The sequence below is a fragment of the Condylostylus longicornis genome, unplaced genomic scaffold (assembly GCF_029603195.1).
Source record: "Condylostylus longicornis isolate FDR11 unplaced genomic scaffold, ASM2960319v2 ptg000010l, whole genome shotgun sequence".
NCBI classification, from domain to species: Eukaryota; Metazoa; Arthropoda; class Insecta; order Diptera; family Dolichopodidae; genus Condylostylus; species Condylostylus longicornis.
This window is the reverse complement of record NW_026577979.1, coordinates 6,241,428-6,265,026: the sequence shown is the minus strand read 5'-3', so window position 1 is coordinate 6,265,026 and position 23,599 is coordinate 6,241,428. Positions and strand designations below refer to the sequence as shown.

At 29.4% G+C, this 23,599-nt stretch overlaps 1 protein-coding gene across 1 annotated transcript; it reads left to right on the top strand.

Annotated features, from left to right (window-relative positions):
* The first annotated feature begins 1,281 nt into the window (after window positions 1-1,281).
* Window positions 1,282-10,776, top strand: LOC129618869 (uncharacterized protein DDB_G0290685-like). Its single transcript, XM_055533894.1, has 6 exons — window positions 1,282-1,287; window positions 2,369-2,708; window positions 2,796-3,515; window positions 3,659-3,677; window positions 3,764-4,710; window positions 10,748-10,776. Exons 1-6 carry the CDS (start codon window positions 1,282-1,284, stop codon window positions 10,774-10,776), a joined length of 2,061 nt encoding a protein of 686 aa, XP_055389869.1.
* Window positions 10,777-23,599: the final 12,823 nt, after the last annotated feature.

Sequence of the window (23,599 nt, the reverse complement as noted above, 5' to 3'; positions counted from 1 at the left end):
AACAGGCTGTAGCTCAAAAACATGTATGTCTGCATCTCCCACCAGTCACACAATTTTTTGCTGGAAATTGACCAAAACATGCGAAACACATCTGTATATAAAGAATTGATTTTCATAGTTGTTCATAACGTCAATAACTTAGCAACTATAAAATTTCTAAATTAAATTCCTGAATTCAGAATTTCTTTCCTTGTGTATCCTAATAAAATTCCAATAAAATTTCCATATAAGTAATGTCTTAATATACAATATAGATTATAATACTATATAGATACGATAAATAATATTGGTGAGAAAATTATAAGATCATTGACCTAATAATAATTGAAAGTCAATTATTATTACTTTTTCTACGGTCTCTGCAATTTACTCTAAAATTTCTTTGATTTTTTCTCTATAAAACTTGTAAAATTTTTCAAAATTTTTGCCAAATTTTCTAAGTTTACCAAGCAAAACCCGCAATAAATAATTAAAAATGATTTGCTAATGCTTTAAATAAATTAATACAATTCAAAATATTACATAAATATAATACAATGGTGCTATGATTTAAATCCATATTACTTTAGGGTACTTTGATTTTGAATATTAAAAAATTTTTTTTTATAATTCTTCAGAATAATTTTTTAGAAATTAATAAGTCGAATTACGTATTTTAAAATTATTAATAAAAATTTTTTCATTTATTCAGTTATTATCAGAAATGAGAAATTCAGTAATCATCAGAATTACTAATTTTCCATTTGATTCATATACTTAACCTAATCAATGTAAATTTCTGGATTCTATATATTTCGGTTTTCTTTACATGACTTACTCGTAATAAAATAATGACGTCGACATTTTTTTAATTTAATAAATGTTCAAATTGAATTCAAAGAAACATAGGTATACCGCGGGAAAAATTAAAAATAAAATCAAAACAGAATAAAATTCAAATGAAAAAATCAAATTGAAGAAAAATTTTACAATAGTTAATTAGGTGTGACATTGGCTTTATTGTAAACTTAAGTTCTCTTTTCAACAAAAATTTTCAATTTTATTGTTTTTCATTTTCATCAACTTTCTTATGGTTGCATTTCTATTTTCATTGTTTTTGAGGTTTGTAATAAGCATCACACTTGATTAGACACACTTCAGATCTTTTTCAAATTTTCAAAACTTATAAAATGAAAAAACATTAGGAAAAAAGGTCATAGTTTCATTGAAATTCGCAGAAGTTAAACCACAGAGAAAATTTTTGATTTCTTTTTTCCCCTCTTGTATTACGGCGTTATCAAAATGAAGGTGAATTTATAGTTATTAAATTAAAGTGATTTTAAATTGAAATTTTTGCCTTTAATTTGAAAAAAAAAAAATCCATTTTATTAAAAAAAGTTTTAAATTTGTGAAAATGGGATTAAATATTTAATTTCAAAAAATCTAATAAAATTTTAATTGTATATTATTTATTATGCTAAAAGTGTAGTTGCTAGATAATGGGAACTAAATATAATTAGTGAATAAACTCAAATCTAAATAAATATTTTTAGATAATTTCTAAATATTTTTAAAAGAGGATTAAATTAAGGTTCCAACTAAAAGATGTGCACTTTAACAAGCTTGCCTCTCAATTAATAATGTACAAATATTTTTGATATGTACTGTACTATATAACAATTTCTTAAATTATGGATTTTCCAACAAATATCACAATTTCATTAAAGAAATAAGCCAGAGTTGATAACTAAATTAATTAATATAAAAATATAATTTGTAACTCTCATAATATTTAAAATAATTTTCTGTTTATAAAATTGTGGAAATCTTCTAAATCTTTAGCTCCAGGCTTTCATATTATTTATGGACTAATTTTCCACCAATTTCATTTAATTCTTAGTGAATTAGAACACATTTTGCGAAAAGTCATAAATAAAAAGATGCAATAAATAAAAATTAAATTATCAAGTTGAAGTAGTTTGTAATGAAATTTTTTACTACTCTTTTGTGAATAAAGAGCTTGGTAAGAGTGTCCTTTTTTACTTCTTTTTATCACGTTTGGAATTGAATTTTCAATTCCTTCTAATTGATTTGATTGAGAGTAAACAATAAATTGAGAGCAAGTATTGCGTTTGCTAGTCTTGTTTCCTCATGCTTTCTTCTCAGCAGATAGTATTAAACCATAACATTGGGGTTTGCATTTTACTATTCACTAGAATTTCTCTTAATAACAATAATTAAGAGATGTTATAATAGAGTGGAAAGAAGAGTGGAAGTTCGTAAAGAACTTTCTGTATATTATCCATGTGAAGTTGTTTATGTAGATATTTATAAGAAAATCCCTTGTTCAATTAAATTTAACTAAAAAAAAACTTTTTGTGTTTTCTAGATTGCAATAATTTTGTTAATGTCATTTTGCGCTTCAATTCCGAAACTAAAGGCACAAAGTGATATTGAAAGTGACATTGATTTTGAACTTTATAAGCATTTAGATATTACGCCGCACCATACATCGTTTGATCACGATGTAGATTTTGATGATGAGCATTCAACTTTCGATTCAACTTATGATGGTGGTGGATCAGAAAATAATGAAAATGATGAAAATGATTCAACAGATCATAATGGAAAAAAACAAAATGCAAATTATAAAAATGACAATGATGAAAACGATGAGGAAAATGAACGAACTGAAAATGATGAAGGTGATAATGAAAATGATGATGATGGTGAAGACAAAAATGAACAAAATGATGATGGTGATGATAAAAATGAACAAAATGATGATGGTGATGATGATGACGATGATGATGAAGAAACTACTGATGAAACTCAAAATGAAAATGTAACAGTGAAAACTATTGATCCAAAAGGGACCGAAACAGTTGACCCAGAATCATTTCACTATGTTTCTCCAACAGACGTTTCACATCGTTTAGCAAGAGAAAAACGTAGTAAGAAAACTGATAAAGAGAATACTGATAGTGATTATGACTTTGCAAAATCATATCGTGATTTTGTACGAGAACATTTTGGTATTGAAGAAGCAAATGCATTATCAGATGACAATAAAAAACAAAAGTCCAAAAAGCAACACGATAATAATGAACAAAACGATGACAATGGTGAAGTTGAAGAAGATGAAGATTATGAGGAAGAAGCTGAAGATGGCGAAACGGAAAATGATGCCCCTAAAAATAAAAGTTCTGCAGGTAACCCACATGCAAATGAATATTATGATGAAGATGATGATGACAATGAAGATGATAATAATGAGGAGCAATCTGATGATGATCCAGACAGTGGCAGTTATGAAGATGAAGATTATAAAAATGTAAAAAAACTATCACAGGAAACTGATGAAAATCCAGAATTCTGCAAAACAGTGTATAAAGATAATCAGGAATGTCAAGTTTGTAAGAATCCTAAAACTCATGATAAATCTGAAACATGTTCATATTCTTCATCTCCAACTCCTAAACGCTATGCATATAAAAAAGAAAAGAATTATCATAGCAATGACGACCCTGACAATAGTGATGAAGAAACTGATACGGTAAAACCAAAGAAGAAAAAAGCCAAAAAGAATAATAAACCCAAAAAATCAAATAGGTAACTTCAATTTTTAATTTTATTTTAGAAAAATCTTTTCTAAACTACTTGTTTTAATTTTTTTTAGTAAATACAATTCTGATCCTGTTAATGATGATGATTTCTCAACACATTCAAGCAAAAAGAAACCATCCAAAACAAAACAAAAATCTAAAAAACCTAAAAACAAAAGTAAAAATTCAAAATCAAATAATGAAAACCATTCATTAACTAGTGGTTTTCAACCATCCTATCCATATTATCACGGATATCAAGATAGACGTACAACAACACCTTTACGAAATTATCAATTTGATGAAAATAATGATGATTTGTCGTTTAGAGCAAGTGAATCATTTCCAGTGACAGCATCAAGTGAAACTTACGATAAAGATATTGATATATTCAAGAGTCGTGATTGGTCACAATGCACTAGGAAAATAAATAAAGAAGGATTGACATGCTATTACTGTAAGGATTCACATGGTGCTACACAAGAAGAATGTATGTATATAGCAGGAAACGATGAGAATAATCCCTTGAAGCCAAAATCTAATAAAAACAAAAAGCGAAACAGTGATGGAAAATCAAAAAAAAAGAAAAATAAGAAAACTAATGCAACCATTTCCAAGTCTATTTTGACAACCACGACTACAACAACTACAACACCAACAACTATAATACCACAGTTACAGTTTTATGATTCAGTTAATACACAAAATGTCAAAGACAGAAACATATTAAATACAAATGTAAATATTATTCCGACAGCAATATCATCTGTGTCATGGCAAACAAATCATAATCAGCAGCGACCACGTATTCTAAATCGAAGTCAAAACTTTAATAATATTCCAATTCCAATGCTACATCAGAATATTAATACAAATTCATTAAGTAAAACTGTACCATACGACAGCTCTGGATTTATAAATTTAAATAATAATCTACCAATTTATATAACAACTGCAAAGCCAGTAGAAAGTCCAGTTAAAACACTAGAATATACTGAGCCAAGAAATCGTGAAACTTTAAAACGAATGATTAAATTAAAAATATCGAGTGATGATGATTCTGGTACTCCTTCAAAAACATCGGGTCAAGATAATGATGCAACTGTTTTTTATTCAAAAGTGTTACGTAAATTTTAAGAATAAAATTAATTAAAAATTTAAGACTTATTTTAAAAAAAAAAAAAGTATTTTTAAAATTTTTTAAATTCCCAGAGCATCTGCATTTCAATTACTTTAGTTGCACATAGTTTGCTTAGTTGCCATAATATTAAATTATTATTTTAAAGCGAATCTTTCTTCCCGTACTCATTCAATTAGTTCATCTTTAAATTAAAGCCCGAACAGTACATACACTTATTTTTTCCTAAACTTTAGTCACAAAGAATGTAGTACTAGCGTATAATGTGCTTTGAATGTAAGAAAAATCAATGAGTCAACGAGAATTTCAGCCAGTCTCCCACACACATGAGTTGTTTTTATAGTGCATTAATTACTACTCAATATTTTTTATTAAAAGTTGATTTAAAATTATATAAATTATAAACGTAAAATCAACTGTAATACCGTAGATCCAAAATTGGGCCAAAAAACGAATTGCTAATACAAATAAAAACGAGAAAAAAAATAGAGTTGACCTTGTCAACTCTGTGATACCCGTACGAATTTGTTATCCTATGTGCGAATAACTAATGTGCCATAACTAACTATCTGGCAGACTATGACTTTAAGTTGCCGTATTACCATATTAATTTAAGTACTATGTGTTATTCAAAATACTGGTTGTGCCAAACTACTATTGATGTTGTATGGCAGCTACCAGAAAGAGCCAAGAAATTTTAGCGAATTTTATCAAGCACATCGGCCCTACTATTATATTCACTTGTGTGAAATCTCAATATCACAGGTTTTATAGTTTTTGAGATATAGTCAAATAACTTTTGAAGTTGGATGGCAGGTACCAGAAATAGCCAAGTAATTTCAACGACTTTTATGAGACACATTGGCCCTACTAATATATTCGTTTGTGTGAAATTTCAATACCATAGCTTTAATAGTTTCTGAAATATAGTCAAATAACTTTTGAAGTTGTATGGCAGGTACCAGAAGGAGCCAAGTTATTTCAACGACTTTTATATGGCATATTGGCCCTACTAATATATTCGTTTGTGTGAAATTTCAATACCATAGCTTTTATAGTTTCTGAGATATAGCCAAATAAATTTTAAAGTTGTATGGCAGCTACCGGAACCGGTACCCCGATCATATCCAATTTAAATAGGGTTCTGGCACTTACTACAATAAATCATTTGTGAAAATTTGGTGAACTTAGCTCAATTAGTTTTTGAGTTATCGTTCGGACAGACGGACGGACGGACGGACGGACGGACAGACAAAGCTAAATCAACTCAGAATTTGACGCTGATCAAAAACATACACTTGAGTCTATATCTAACACCGTTATTTCTTAGCGTTACAAACGGTAAGGCAAATTTAGTATACCCTTCGAACATACGTTCGTACGGGTATAAAAATTTGAATTTATGACATGAATTTCAGTATAAGAATTCATAAGTATAAAAAAGTCATAAGCATAATTTGAAAATAATGACATCACGATAATCATAAGGTTTCTCCGACTTCCTTAACATTATCCTATCTATTGCCTATCTTTTATTTTATTGCCGACATCCAATAAATTAGTCAGGTAATGAAAATGTTGATAATTCTTTAAAAATTCTAGAAAAAAAAAATTTATTCTCTTTATCTCTTACATCCTTTATCAAAATATTTACTTTAAAAAGACCTTTGGCATTAAAATTATGACCAACTTTTTATCCAATAGACATCATACATAATATTTATACACAAGTTTCATATTTTATTTTGTATGTGGCCATAAGTTTTTTCTGCATGATTTCGAAAAAAAAAACTTTGTTTTATTTTAAGGCGTTGAAAAATAACATGTTTTCTTTTTTGCTTTTTCTTTTTGTTTTATTTTCTTTATTCTTATTGTGCCCTTAAGTTTTCTTTAGTCATGTATTTTATTTACTGCTAAGGAAAATAATGTACTGGGAATAAACTTCGAATATTGATAGAAATTAAGGTTGAGGTCAGCAAAAAGCAAGTCACAAGACAAGAAAAAATAATAAAGTGGGTAAAACAAAACTGAAAAAAAAATGTAACAAAATAAATGAGAAAAAAAGATAGAAAACCCAAAAACAAAAAAAAATAGTAGATTTTTATCGATTACAAAACAGAATTCGCCCTTCTTTCTAAAAGCAAAAATCAAATATAACCACATAACCCAACTAAATAATATCAAACCAATAACGATAATATTTAATAATAATAAAATAACAAAGATATCTTAAATGTAAAGAATAGAATTAGACAACCCTACCAATCTGCCCTGTCATCAATGTGTTTATCGTAATCAATAAGGCTGCCAATTTTTATAGAAAAAAAAATTGTGTTGCACTTCTGTGATTTCATGACTGTGACTAGAAAATATTATATTATAGCAGTCTAATACGAACCGATTAAATATATTAGTGTTATTGAACACTGTTCATATGAACCTCATCTATTCATGCTTTTAAATTCATATTTCATATGTTGGCTCTTTAAAACGTACATTTCAAATGTAAAAATTTGTAAAATTTTTGAAACTTAAAATTGGAATCGTTGTTATCAACTTGCTTCAATCCATCATTTTAAGTGGATATTTTGAAATCTTATACATTTTTCGAAATTTTAAGGACTTTGCTAATAATGCCGAAGAAAATTGCAAAATACGTTACAACTTTTCACAGTTGCTTTAAAAACGGAAAACCTTAATAGGCAAATTCTCAAAAAATTTTCTTTATCGTTAAAAAATTCTAAATTAAATTTATGAAGCAGAACTCACTACTAACATAATATTTGTAAACACTTTTAAAGAGTAAAATCTATTTGTAGATAACGCTCGCTTTATCTCTTCTGTATTTTTATGAGCTTGCATAGCAGCAGAGTTAGAACAAATCGAATGTATAACAAAAATAATGAAAGTATTTTAATTTTTGCCATCATTATTTGCGAATTGTATAATATTTGGTATTAGGTGAAGAATCTGGAAAAATTTTCATAGTTTCCTATCTATTATATCGTTTGGTAACCCTTGATTATAAGGATATATTATTTATACAATCGCATACATTTCAACTCTTACACATGGTATATTATTTTTAATCTTAGCAATAAATGATCATAAATTTTTACCACAATTTATTTTTTGTTTTGTATAAAAAAACACGACTAAAATAACTAACATCATACATATATTCATATATGACTGGGATTGAATAAATACGAAAAAAAAAAATTCTATGAGATTTTTCCATACTGTTTTCTCATAATTTGCTTTATATTTTACTATTATAATGTTATAACTGAATAATATGGATATCTTGTATTTATAAGTTAAGCAATAGAATAAAACTTTACTTGATATTATTTATTATTGTCCAGTATATATGTACATAGAAAGGATTACAAATACATGCAATATAACAATATAATGTACAAATACATCTTACATTTTATGTTGCTTAAACCCAGGCGCGGTCCTGATGTATTCGTCGCCCTAAGCGGTTCCTAAAAAGTGCGCCCCCCCCCCCCCTTCAACCGTTTCAACTATTTTACTAATGTGAAAAAAAATTTAATAGCCATTCCACATTGTGCATCATAAAGCACTTTCTTGTAACCTTATTATGCTGAATTATAGAATTAAAGTCTGGAACTAAACTTTCAATTTTTTGTTTTATAAATTCAAAAACAAGGTAATTTATTTAACTGTACGTTTTTTTATGAAGTTATGGTCAGATTTATATCAATCATTTAAACTTGATTTTTTGATTTTAACAACCAAAAAATTTACTTTTTGACGTACTAGTGAAACTTATTGTAAAAGGTTCTATGAAAATTATATCAAATGAACTTTTTCAAAGCTTATTTGAATATGAAAAAAAGTAAAAATTTATTTTTATTTTTATTCGTAATTTTAAATTTACGAATAAAATTTAGCTTTTTATTTCACAAATCGCCTGAGAAATGAAGCAGCGTATAAAAAAAGTTTCGACTTGCATTCAAAAATTTAAGGAAAATCAAAGTTTCGTTCTTAAATTTATGACTTAAAAACTAAGCTTTTTATGAACATTGGTACAAGCTTTTATACTGTTCATTAAATTTTCAGAATGTCGTTTTGCTTAACTGTTTTAATTTTGGAGATAAATGTGTGAAGCAAATTATGCGCCATTTCATTTTACTCTTATTTCTTGGATGACTTACACTACATCAATTCAGCATAAAAATTCTTAACATTCACTTGATTATTAAACAACATTTTTTCAATTCAATATAAGTAGTAGATTTTATCAATTAAAATTTAATTCTGTGATTGATAACAGTTTTTTCAAAAACGAAAGCAGAACATAGTAGTAGAAATTCATAACGATCATGTAATTTTAAAATTCATTCAAAATGTTGTTGTTAAACAAAAACAAAATATTGGTATACACAATCTCAATATCAAGCTATGCTTTCCATCATTTAAGAATATTGCTCTCATTCTCTTTTTCTAATTTCTTTCTATTCTCATTCTTAATTTGTGTTTTTTTTTGTTTTGTTCTTGTTGTTTACTAATGCAATAGTATACAGAAAAAGTAATACATTACAATAATGTGTTTGTTTGTTTGGTGAGTGGGCGCCAACTAAGCAAAAATAAAATTTTGCATGTATGAAACAATTTAAATATAATGTGTACGAACGAGTGTAGCCAGGGAGATCACTAAGCATAATAAAAACCTTGCTTTGTGATATAATTATATGTGTACGAGCGAGTGTTGATAGGGAGCAATCTCAGCAAAATAAAAATTTTGCTTTATGAGATAATTATATGTGTACGCATGAATGTTGATCTTATACAAGTTAACACCCTATAGTTTCTTTCTCAACGATTAGCTACACGCGCCGTCCAATTTTAGCTAATTCAACATTTATTTCATTTTATTTCTCACATTCTTTATTGCAACATTTTTTATGCTGAAATTAACTCAACTAACTGAAAACGCATCATCAGCATATTTCAACATCATGAATGAAGCGCGTGTTATGCAGGTAGAATAAAAACGCTTTTTATAAAATTGTATTTTATTAAATTATTACTATTCTGAACTTAGAATAAAAAACACGTAAAAATAAAATAAAGAGTTTTTTATTAAAAATTTTATTAAAATAAAATAACGGTTTTTTTATTAAGATTGTTTTTTTTTGAATAAAACTTTCTAACTCCAAAGGGTAGGAGTTATCTGGCGCCCGAGCAGGGACCACCCAAGTTATGAGAGTTGTGAATGAATAGCACTGAAAAAAATAAAAGATAAAAAAATATAGAAAAACCTGGAAAAAAATAATACAAAAACAGAAGTAATAAAAAGTAAAAACTTGTGAAGTATTGGAACAAAAAATAAAAGAAAAAAAAAAAAAGATAATAAAAACTTGTGAAGTATTGAAATAAATAAAGGAAACTTTAAGTTCAAAAAAATTTTTTTTTTAGAGATAAATTTTAAGAGTTCAAAAAATAAAATTAACAAAATCTTGAGATAAATTAAAGATAATAAAACATTTTTTTTTGATTAAATTAAATTTAAGATTCAATAAACAGTAAATACAATTAATTTCCGGCAGTGCTAGAAGAATTCCCCTCTACATAACGCGCAGCAAGTAGGCGAAAAGCCGAATTTGCTACAACAATAGAGTGGGAAAAGGTGCCCCGGAGTAATCTAAAAATAGATAAAACGGAGTTGCTGCACGGAGCAGGCAAAAAATACTGTGAAAGACTACCAATACTTAAAGCTCGCTTGAGTCTGGGTGAGCGGTATTTAGAGCCTGACTCTACAAAGTGTCAGTTAACAGCGGCCCACTCGTTGTAGCAAAAGACTGCAGGTGGAACCTAATCAGATGGCAATCCAACTGGTTTTCATGGTGTAAGTTAACAATTTTCCTTTTTATTATACAAGTGTTGCTTACCTGAAAAGAGAAAAAGAAATCATAAGTCAAATAAAAATTAAACAGTCTATAAAAAATAAAAAAAAAAAAATAAATAATAAAAAAATAATAAATAAATACAGAGTTAACGTCAACAAGTATCCTTAAATAAAAGGAGAAAAGGAGACCTGTATTTCGAAAAATTTTCACTTAAATATCATACAAGCTAAATAAATAATTACAAAGAAACTTGTTATTGCAAACATAAAGAAAGTTAAAGAAAATAAAAGTACAAAGATTTTGAATAAAAATTATTGATATAAAATTATAAGGATCCTACTCTCGTAAACAAGTATCCCCATCTGTAGGGAGAAAAGAGAGAGTTTTTTTTACAAATTACTGCAATTATATAAAAATAAAAGATCTTAAGACAAATCAATTGCGCTGATCAGCTGTAGAAATTAAAATATAGTAGAAATAACCGTAGAAAATTACAACAAAAAAAAAAAAAAAATAGAAAATTTAATGCTTAACCTAATTCAAAGTAATAATAGTGCTCATTAATCTTTAAACATACGCTCTAGCTTATTAACTGTAGAATAGAAATTATAGTGCCTAGTTTAATATTAGTGCTTATGAACTTTTAAACTCTATAAATAAAAATTATATTAAAATTGCTCTACTAACAATTTAATTCACTAATTTTACTAAATTAACTAACCTAAAAATCAACTACTAATAGTACTAATGAAACGCAAATTAAATTTTTAAAAACAAAAAAAGAAGGATTAAATATTTGATAATTTATATCCCTTACACAATATCCACAAAAATATTGAAGAAATCTTCTGTATTCTTGTCTTAAAATAATAATAAAGAATTAAAGCATTAAATATTAAATAGATTATAATAATTGTTACAATTTTTGTGAAAAAGGAAAAATTATAATAAAGGTTAAATAATTTTAAATTAGATTTCCTTTTAATTAAATGGTAATTAAGATTTAAACAAAAAATTAAAGATAAAAAATAAATAAATCGATTTTTTTTCCTTCCCAAAAATTTTTCTGTGTAATTCATTTGAAATTTCCAATTTTTCTCAGCGTTTTAATCATTAAATAGTAATAGCATTTAATATTTATGTAAATAAAAAAAAAAATAATAATAAAAATATAACTAAAACAAAAACTGTATAAAGAATAAAAGATTAAAACAAACATAAAGATTCCGATGCTTAGTAAAAATTAAAACTTTCCGATTCCGATTAAATTTAGTAAAAATTAAAAATCAAATTAAACAACTAGAAATAGAAAACTGGAGATTTCAAAATAATAATAAAATTTTTATCATTGAAACCACAAATCATCCTTATTATTTTAGGAAATAATTTTTTGAAAAAAATATTACTCAAGAAAATAAAATTTCAATAAATAAATTTCTAATTTCACAGGATAATAATTTTTATTGTTTTACTATCAAAGAAAATAAAATTTTAATAAATAAATTTCTAATTTCACAGGATTATCATTTTTATTACTTACTATCAAAATTAAACGAAATAAGCAAGTTTTGAATAAACAATTAAGTTATTAAAATTAAATACGGAAAATTTTCCTTACCATCTTAACTGACTTAAATTGAACTTAATTCGTGTTTACAAATTTTTAATTAATTCTCATCCCTAAAAATGGGTGCTCCACCCTCTGTAAGATTTTCTAGATCTCCTTGCAGAATTTCAACCCCAGAGATCCCCGAGATGGACGCCGAAGAGGCAAGTCCAATCTCAAAGGACGACTTATTTGAAAATAGTGAGTCTCTTCGAAATGCAATTAGGGAAATGATCCAATATGAGACCAGAAAGTTAATGGACAGGGTTGGGACGATCAATGGGGACGACGAATATGACGAGGGCGACGACAATGATGACATTTGTCAAACGAACGGAGACTTGGAAGGTATGAACCGAATACCCGACATAGTCAAGGGAATAAGGGAATTTTCAGGTGAACCTGGTGAATATGGCTCTTGGAGAAAGAGCGTCGAAAGAGTACTTGGAATTTACGACAATTTAGGAGGCACCTCTAAGTATCTTGGAATCCTCCATACCATTCGTAGTAAGATAACAGGAAGCGCTGATATGGCCTTAGAGTCATATAATACACCCCTAAATTGGAGTAGAATGGTCAAGTGTTTAAACATGCATTACGCTGACCAAAGAGACGTGGATACTTTAGAAGATGAATTGGGAAGAAAAAAACAAAGGGGGGCGAGAATTGAAGACTTTTACAAAGAAATCTATCAACATCTCTCTCTTATGATAGAAAAGTTATCCTCCATGCCTTTAACTACAGATGCGCGATCAGCAATAACTAAAATGTATAGAAACAAGGCACTGAACACCTTTATTCGTGGTTTGGATGGGGATTTGCCAAGGCTTCTGAGCATGCGAGAGCCACAAGATTTACCACGGGCCTTGCATCTCTGTCTGAAGATTCACAACGTCAATAATGGCTCAGGGCAAACAAGTAATAATCAAATACAATCAAATCCTCCTAAGCGAAACCACCTGCCCCCAAACAAATCTAGATTCAATCCGAACGCGCGGAACCAGTCATACCAACACAATAATAATTATTCGAGCCGGTGGAGAAATAGCTCATATAGAAACCAACATAATGGCATGAGACCATCTAACACATTTACTACAACTCTGCCAAAGATAGAACCACCGAGCTCACATCAATCGAATCAATCTCGGTATAAATATCAAAATCAAAATAGGCCTAACAACCCCTTCAAAAGGAATGCTTCCTATCAAAATAATCGGAATAATAAAATCCAAAAGATAAACCAAACTGAAACCAAAAATCCACAGGCCAGTCCGAAATGCACTTGTTCGTGCAAAGACAAAGACAGCGACAATTTTTTAGACTAGGGGTTTCCTCGATCCCATACATCGAACATCCATTGCGGAACGGGGAAACTGTTAAATTCCTAATCGACACTGGGTCCAACAAAAATTACATCCATCCTCGCTTTGTACGAAATCCAATTCCCAATGAAAATCCCTTCATTGCCAAATCGGTGGGGGGAAACATTAAAATTACCCACTACGCGTTAATAGATCTATTCGATGGAAAAACCCGGAAATTAAGGTTTTTCATATTGCCAAAAATGCTATCTTTTGATGGACTGATCGGAAACGATAGTCTTCGAGAGTTAGGTGCAATAATTCACACCCAGCAAAATTTTCTAACCCTATCAAATAATATTAAAATCCCACTTAAACAACACGTTTCCGATTCCGTTAACAACATCGTAATAAGAAATGACCACCTAAGTAATGGACAAAAATTAAGACTAAACAACATAATCGAAAAACACAGAAACTTATTTGCGGACCCGAACGAAAAATTGACCTATACAACGAGGGTAGTAGCAGAAATTAGGACCACGACACCTGAACCAATTTACTCGAAGTCATATCCATACCCTATGGCTTTAAAATCAGAAATTGACAAACAAATCGACCAACTTCTAAAAGACGGAATAATTGGGCCGTCCAGATCGCCTTACAATTCACCGGTCTGGATAGTGCCAAAAAAAGAAGACGCTTCGGGGGAGAAAAAATACCGAATGGTAATGGACTATCGTAAAATAAACAAGATTACGATAGCCGACAGATACCCAGTACCTGAAATAAATGAGGTACTGGCCAACCTGGGGCAGAACAAATTATTTTCGGTTGTTGACTTGAAGAGTGGCTTCCATCAAATTCCACTAAAGGAAGATGATATTGAGAAGACCGCTTTTTCGGTCAATAATGGCAAGTACGAGTTTTGTAGGTTGCCGTTCGGTCTTAAAAATGCCCCGTCAATATTTCAACGGACTTTAGATGACATATTACGTCAACATATAGGGAAAAGGTGCTATGTCTATATAGATGACATAATTATATTCGGAAAAACGGAAGAGGAACACTTCGAGAATTTGTCGAAAATCTTCCAAACATTAGAGGAAAGTAATATGAAAATTCAACTCGATAAGAGTGAATTTATAAAAAATGAAATTGAATTTTTGGGGTTCTTAGTTAGTTCCGATGGAATAAAGACGAACCCAAAAAAGGTTCAGGCTATATGTGACCTGCCTGTCCCTAAAACATTGAAGGATCTTAGATCCTTTCTCGGTATGTCAGGATATTATAGGCGATTCATTTGCGACTATGCAAAAATAGCGAAGCCACTGACATCCCTTTTAAGAGGGGAAGGAGGACGTGTGTCCAAAACCGCTTCTAAAAAAACCCCAATTTTTCTTGACGAAAATTCATTAAGGTCGTTTCATCTCTTAAAAGATGCTCTAATTTCAAAGGAAGTCCTCCTAGTGCACCCCAATTTTGATAAGGTTTTCGAATTAACTACCGATGCATCCAACTATGCCATCGGCGCGGTGTTATCACAAGATAACAAACCTATCACATTCCTGTCACGCACTCTAACAAAGACAGAAGAAAACTACGCGACCAATGAAAAAGAACTACTAGCCATCGTATGGGCTTTAACTTCATTACGAAATTTCCTGTACGGATCAAAAAAAGTAGTGATATTTACCGACCATCAGCCTCTTACTTATGCACTTAGCAATAAGAACAGCAATAGTAAGATGAAAAGATGGAAGGCTATCATAGAGGAATACAACTATGAATTAAAATATAAACCGGGTGCAAGTAATATAGTGGCAGACACCCTGTCCAGACTTGTACCGAACGCCACCATTAACGCCATGACTATGACGCAACATAGCCATGGAAGTTCAACGCATAGTTGCATTCCGATTATTGAAGCCCCACTGAATGGGTTTCGTAATCAAATAATTTTTAAACATAATGATGATGAAGGTCACGATATTACTCATCCTTTTCCGAACTATAATAGACATATCATAAGACGTAAATCCTTTTTACCAAGCGACATAACACGTATTTTAAAAAACTGTTTAGATCCAACTCACCTTAACGGTATAGCAGCCGATGAAAGTATAATGGAAATAATACAATCAGCTTTATCGGACCATTTTAGTTCATATAAAATCAGATTTACTCGAACAATACTTGAAGATGTGACTGACGAAACTCAACAACAGGAAATAGTGGCCGCCACACACAGGCGTGCACATCGAAATGCCCGAGAAAATAAAAAGCGAATAGTGGAAAGATACTATTTCCCACAGTTAAACAAGGGGGTGACGCAGTTTGTGAGTAATTGCAACATATGCAAAGAAAACAAATATGACCGTCATCCTAATAATCCTGAAATTAGACCAACCCCTATTCCAAGTTTCCCAGGCCATACAATTCATATTGACATTTTTTCAACCAATGGTAAATTAGCTCTCACTGCGATAGATAAACTAACCAAGTTCGCGCAAGCTAGGATTATAGAGAACAGATCAATTGAAAAAATTAGGTTAGCTTTGAGGGATATCCTTTATTACTATGGAATTCCCGAATATGTGGTAATTGACAACGAAAAATCGCTAAACTCGGCTTCGATCAAGGCAATGATGGAGGACGAACTTGGGATAAAGATTTTCACGACGCCACCATATAGGAGTCAAGTTAACGGGCAAGTGGAAAGATTTCACTCCACCTTGTCAGAAATAATGCGCTGTCGTAACGCGGACGGAATAGCCAGAACTTTCGACCAACTGCTAGAGAGATCGGTTAATGACTATAATAATTCAATCCATTCAGTAACAAACAAAAGACCAATAGAGCTGTTCCTTGGCCGGATACCTAACATTACCCCTGAGCAGTTCGAAAAAACGCGTTTGAATAATATAGAAAAACTGAAGTACAAACAAGCACAGGACATTAAATTTCATAATAAAAGTAGAAAACCTATTAAACAATACGAAATCGGACAGACAGTCTATGTAAAGCATAATAAAAGACTGGGAACAAAACTGACCTTTCGCTATAAGAAGGAAATCGTAGCGGCAAATAGAGATACCACAATTTTAACTAAATCAGGCAGAGTAGTGCACAAAGCTAACATTAGATCTTAACAAACTCATTTTACCAGATTCCTACTTCTTTTTCTTTTTATATTTATCTTTTAGGATTTCACTTTGTGGAGCATTGGCAGAAGTTCAAATACTAGACTACACAGGATCACAGATTGTTGCAGTCAACTTAGGTAAAGCAAAAATCCAGGAAGGAAACTTCAGGTTGATTCATGTAACCAACTTAAATGTTCTGAGGAATGCTCTGGAGAAAATCGAAACTATTCTAGAAGAGAGCAGCACAAGGGCCCATCCACTGTATCCTTATCTCCAATTTGAGGCTCAACAAATTCAAAATCTATTAGACCAACTAACAACACAGAGGAAAAAACGAGCAATTGATAGTCTAGGAACAGCATGGAAATGGATTGCGGGAACACCAGATCACAGCGACTTCCTGATGATTAAGCGAAAAATGAACAACATGTTGGAAAATAACAATAGACAGACAGTAATCAACCAAATCTTCAGTGACAGAATAAATAATATAACCGAAATAACAAACGAAATTCTAAGAAAAATTCGATTAGGCCATGACTTTAGCAATAGCTCTGCTACCCAAATCCAATATAAACTCAAGCTCCTCAAGGAAGAAGTAGTCAACTTGAACTACGCAGTCCACTGGGCAAAATCAGGCATAATAAACTCTATTTTACTATCAAAATATGAGATAGAGGTTTTAACAAAAATTCTTGACAAGGAAAATTTTCCCTATTCAAATGCTGAAGAAGCTCTAAACTTTTCAAATATAAAAATAATCACTAACGACACCTGCTTATTTTATTTAATTGAAATACCTTTAACCAAAAATAATGTATTCGAAAAATTGTTGATAAAACCTATCAAAACAAATAATATTGTAATAAAATTAGAATATAAGGAAATATTATACGGAAAGGATGATTTGTACAAAATTATAAAAGAATGTAAAATAATTGGAAATATAACAATATGTAAAAATGATAATATTATTAGTTTAAAAAATTCTACCTGCATACCAAACCTTCTAAGAGGAAAGAATTCAACATGCAACATGACGAGCAGTTATCACATTCCAACAGTAGAACAACTAACAGACGGAGTAATCCTCCTCAATCAGCATGCTGGTAATATCACCATCGATAACGAGCAGCTCAACACCAATGGGACATATGTTATCAAATTCCATGGTTCCTCAATAATAATAGATGGAGAAAAATTTACTTCCAAGGAGCTATCAACAGTGCAAGTACTTCCGGCAATATTACAACCACAGCATATCATTAAACAATTTCAGGAACACCTATCATTGGAGTATTTAAAAACAATCCACATTAACAATACCAGGCAAATTGATTTACTGAAACAAAGAAATTTTTCTGGACCCACGTTAACACTTATTAGTTTTGGCCCAGCTACAATTGTCATCACGTTTATTATCATATTATTCATCATAAAAATTTCGAGAAAAACCGGAACCATAGTAATCAAGAACAATCCAGAAATTAGCAGACCATCCCCTACTACAACAGAAAATACGGCACCACTGAAGACAACTACTAACACAACATCAACACCCTGTAAAACACCTCATAGTAAAACACCAAAACCTACCCAGAGAAATTTTTATCGCACCATCAAATTGTAACACCGATTGATTGGGGACAATCAATTTTTAAGCGGGGAGGAGTTAACACCCTATAGTTTCTTTCTCAACGATTAGCTACACGCGCCGTCCAATTTTAGCTAATTCAACATTTATTTCATTTTATTTCTCACATTCTTTATTGCAACATTTTTTATGCTGAAATTAACTCAACTAACTGAAAACGCATCATCAGCATATTTCAACATCATGAATGAAGCGCGTGTTATGCAGGTAGAATAAAAACGCTTTTTATAAAATTGTATTTTATTAAATTATTACTATTCTGAACTTAGAATAAAAAACACGTAAAAATAAAATAAAGAGTTTTTTATTAAAAATTTTATTAAAATAAAATAACGGTTTTTTTATTAAGATTGTTTTTTTTTGAATAAAACTTTCTAACTCCAAAGGGTAGGAGTTATCTTACATATTAGGCAATATAAATTATGTGTACATGTGTATTTTTGAATATTTTTATTTGTTGCGTATATTGCTTCTATATATGTATGTATATTATATGAGACGATTTCACTTATATATATGAACGATTGAATGTATACAGCTGTGTGAAATAATATTCTGTGTTTATAGGCATATACAATACATAAACAAGTAAAAACGTTTCAGTCGGTATAAACCGATTGAATTATACCCTGCACCTTTCGTTATTGTGTAGCAATTACTCGAACCTGTGAAATCATTCTATAGAAACTTCACGGACATGTCTGACCTATAATTAGACATCCGACTGCCAAGTTTCATGAATCTGACTTTATAATTTTTCCAAATATTTAAAATTAGCTTGTGGAGTTGTATGGTAAGTACCTGAACCTGCCAAGCAATTCTACCAGAACTTCACAAATATATCTGATCTATAATTGGACACACAACTGCCAAGTTTCATGAATCTGACTTTATTATTTTGCCGAATATAAAAAATTTGCTGTTGGAGTTGTATGGCAGCCACCCGAACCGGTTCAGCTATTCCATTATAATTTTTAGAGCATGTGTAGAATATAATTGGACACATGTATACAAAATTTTATATTTATACCTTTATTAGTTTTTGAAATATTTAAAATAAACTCTTGGAGTTGTATGGCAGCTACCCGAACCCGTTGTCCGACTTAGTCCAATAACAATAGGGTTCGTCCTTGGCACAAAAGAAAAAACTTGTGTAAGTTTGGTGTCGATTGCATTATTCGTTTTTGAGTTATCGTGCGATCGGACGGACGGACGGACGGACGGACATGTCTAAATCGACGCAGAATTTTACGCTGAGCAAGAATATATATATATGTCCATACCGCAGATGACTCCTTCAAGTAGTTACAAACTCCATACCAAAGTTAATATACCCTTCACGAAGTGCAGGGTATAAAAATAAGAATGAAAGAGTAGTGTAGAGTAAAGAAATGTATGAGTAATTTTAATTCTATGAACATTTTTTGTTATATGGTGCAAATAGAAAATATGTGTAGGAACAAAATATTATGTTTGCATGTAGGTAGATTTTATTAAGTTAATTTCGCTATAAATTGATGTATAAAAAAAAACTTGGAATCCTTTTTTTGGGTGAAATTTTTTTTTTTTTAAATTTAGGGGTTTTTTAAGTTTTCAATGGCGCCCCTATTTTTTATCGCCCATTGCAAATGCATACTTTGCATGTATGATAAATCCGGGGCTGCTTAAACCTATAGATTTTTATATAAATGGAAGAATATACATTATATAAAGTAACATAATAATATTTAATAATATAGTGTATAAAAATATAAAAGAGAAATCGTTCTTAATGAGTTTATGAGTATACAAAACTGAAAATAATTTTTCATCTTTTTGTAATTACAATTGGGCTCTTCTCATAATTCTCATATATCAAATTTATATTTCAGTAGCATAAAAATTTTTATTCTCATATTAATTACAAAAGAAATTAGAAAAATAATTTACAACTTCTTTTATATTATACAAGGCATGTACTTATATATATATAAATATATATATATATATATATATATTAACATATATTATATAAAATATGTATGAATTGATTATATAGTTATACATTAACATAGTGTGCATTGTTATATCGTATCATGAGTGGTATACCAAATATATTTTGTCTGTGCACCGAATAATTTTTAGTATATGAATGGTTCACGCGTGTAATGGATTTATATTATGTAGTATATATTGTATATTGTATTGTAAAATTTAATTAATAACTCTGTATATATGGGAATGAGTAGAATGGTTATTTAAATATGTATGTACATATGTATGTAATTTAATTAGATTCTGATTTTTTTGATCAGACAGCAATTCTGAGTCTGTGGGTAAGGTTATGCATACTTAAATCATTAGTAATTATATAATATATATGTATATAAGTATGTATATGATAAGAAGTCTAAATGGCATATATAATTTTATAGCATTGTTAATCAAATTAAATTAATATTATATTGCAATTTTGATTTAGCAGTTTCTAATAATGCGGTTTAAAATTATAAAGTAATCATTCACAAAATAGTAATGGCTTAAAACTTTTCCACAAAATACATTGTAACCACTCGATCCTTATTATCTAAAATTTGATATTTCTAATAGGGCGTTTAATTGTTGCAATCTATAGTAGAGGTATAGTGGTAGAGGTACCTGAAGATTATACAATTTTCATTTCAGTAATAGTAGTAATGCCATATTTAAAATTTTTGATTAATTTTTCTAATTTAAGATTATCGCCTTTAAACTTGAGCTTTTAAGCTTTTTTAATTACCAAAATAATGTTTAAATAATGTTTATATAATTAATAAAAGATTGTAATAAATTTTACATTCAGTGGCAGTACTGCTTAAACAAAAATTTATAAAAAGCTTAGGGGAATTTACCGAGGGGCTCTCTCTTTTTTCCTGCATATTCAAACCAGTTTGCAAACAATTTGGAATTTACTACATCGTCGAAAACTCTTAAAATGCAATATAAAACAAGAAACATTCTAGAGAAAAAGTTATTTTCACAATATTGAAGCCAGTGGATATGTGACGTAATAAACGTATAAGACTCTACTAGTATATACTATAGGAGGTACTGTCTGGTATATGGGGTATAACTTTTCAACATATTTTTTATTCTAATGTTTATATATATGACATCTACATGAATAATTTTAATGGAAAATTCACAATATCGGAAATGAATTCCTTTAAGACAAATCGATAATTAGCTATAATATTACAAGCAATAAAATATATTTCAGTTTTTTTATTTCGCTAGTTAATTTTATACACTCTTCTAGTATTAAGTTTTAATCATTATACTGTCAACAGACGTTATACACTTAGAAAAGAATGATATAAACAGAAATGTCAGTGCAAAAGAAAATAAATTGGTTACTTTGACTTTTGAAAAAGAAAAAAAAAATTAAAAGAGAAAGAAAAACTTTTTTTCCATTACGATGACCGTCCGCCTATTCGTTTCGACCTATAAATAATATCAAGCCAACAAAATAAAAATGTTTTCTTTTTTTTTTGAAAATCATTGTTGAAAATCGAGCTATCATTATAATCAGAACAGTGACAATAATGTTTCTTTTATTTTTATATTTGTCTCTTTTTCTCTAATACCTTCTAATAGATATTTAAAAGAAATATTTAAAAATAAAAAAACTGGAAAAAAAAGCACACAAATAATTTGTCCAATGGCTATTTTTATAGACATGATAAGGAAAACAATATTTTTTTTTGCTGTTGTAAGACTTTACTTTTCTTATACACATTTCGATTTTATATTAATTTTCTCTTATTTTCTGTTTTTCTCCTTCCGGCGGGATGAAGTAATTGGCTTCTGTTGACAAATAAATAATATTTTGAAAAGTATTTTTATCGAAATAAATAAACGTATACAATTTTTTTTCTTCCTATTAAATGTTATACAATATCAAGAGTGTGTTAAATACAAGCAAAGTGTTCCAGATATAGATTTTTATTAAGATAGTGCATCGAAGAAACTTGTGATCCTAATATGATCTAACTGAAATGTCATAGGCCTATTGTCAGAGAAATAGCTAATATAGTAAGGATTTACTTGTTTAAGGCTGACATTCATTGTGTCAAATTTATAGAGATGGAGAAAGAAGTAGATAAAAATATCAACAAATACTGAATGAAGAAAAATCTATTTCACAATGGTGTACTCTATGTAGAGGCGGAATACTCAGTTGGCGCCTTGCAAATGTGATGAGACCAAATCATGTATATCTAGATTGTACTTTTCCAATTTGAACTTGATATTTAAAACTTGAAATTTATAATACATACATATGTAAATAACATGCTTTTTCAAATTTGTTATATAAGAAATAACGAGAAGTGATTTGAGTTGTTTCTCTTCAGTTTTCTAAAAATTTTAAATTTAAATCAAAAAAAATTCAGAAATGACTTGTGATATACCTTTAAATTATGTTCTTAAGGGAAGGCTTCTCTCCTTCAGTAATTTTACATTAACGAATTAGCCTTTTACAAAAGGAGAACGAGAAATCTGTTATGATCACGTATTTTTACTTTATATTGTCAAATAATTGGGCACGTAGACATAACTCTCTACATAGCAATAACAATTCCGGGTAAAAGAAATCTTAACTTTTCAAAAGTTGTGCTACCTAAAACAAAGTTGCTCATACTTTCAACTGAAATTTATTTCAACTAATATTTTCAAAATTGATACACTTTGCATATGTTATTGATAAAATGTATTACATAAGTAGATATCACGTTTTTACATGCCTTTCTGTAATAATATGTGGACTGGGTACTTATAATGAATATAAATTTACGACAAAATATGTTAAAGTTATCTAGTAACAGCAATCAAGAGTTCCGTTTTTGGTTTTTTTTTTATTATTATGCTACTTTATTCTATTCATATTCTTGATGTTTTCTTTAAAGATTTTTTACTTTCTTTTTGTAATATCGAACCACAAATATAAAATTTATTAGAATTCTTATCAGAAATAAGAAAATTTTTAAATATTTTCAAATTTAATGTGATTAGAAATTTTACGTGACGGTGTTATTGAAATTCTGAATTACGGGTGTTATTGAATTCCTTGAATTTAAAGTGACCTTAAAGTGGTCAAAAAATAGAATGTTATTAATTATAACGCAAAATACTTACGCGTTTATAATAATGCAGATGCATTGTAGATGTCAAGAAAGTAAAAGGAACATGAATTATAGCGAATTACACTGCCACTAATAGTCAGAAATGAATATTTTGGTATATTTACTGTTTCTGTAAGAGAATTC

Bases quoted from the DNA above. Each gene is read 5' to 3' on its own strand.
- LOC129618869 (XM_055533894.1), top strand. The intron at 2,709-2,795 runs GTGAAGACAAAA...ATGATGATGAAG, and splicing joins TAATGAAAATGATGATGATG to AAACTACTGATGAAACTCAA. The intron at 4,711-10,747 runs GTAAATTTTAAG...AAATAAATACAG, and splicing joins TTTTTATTCAAAAGTGTTAC to AGTTAACGTCAACAAGTATC.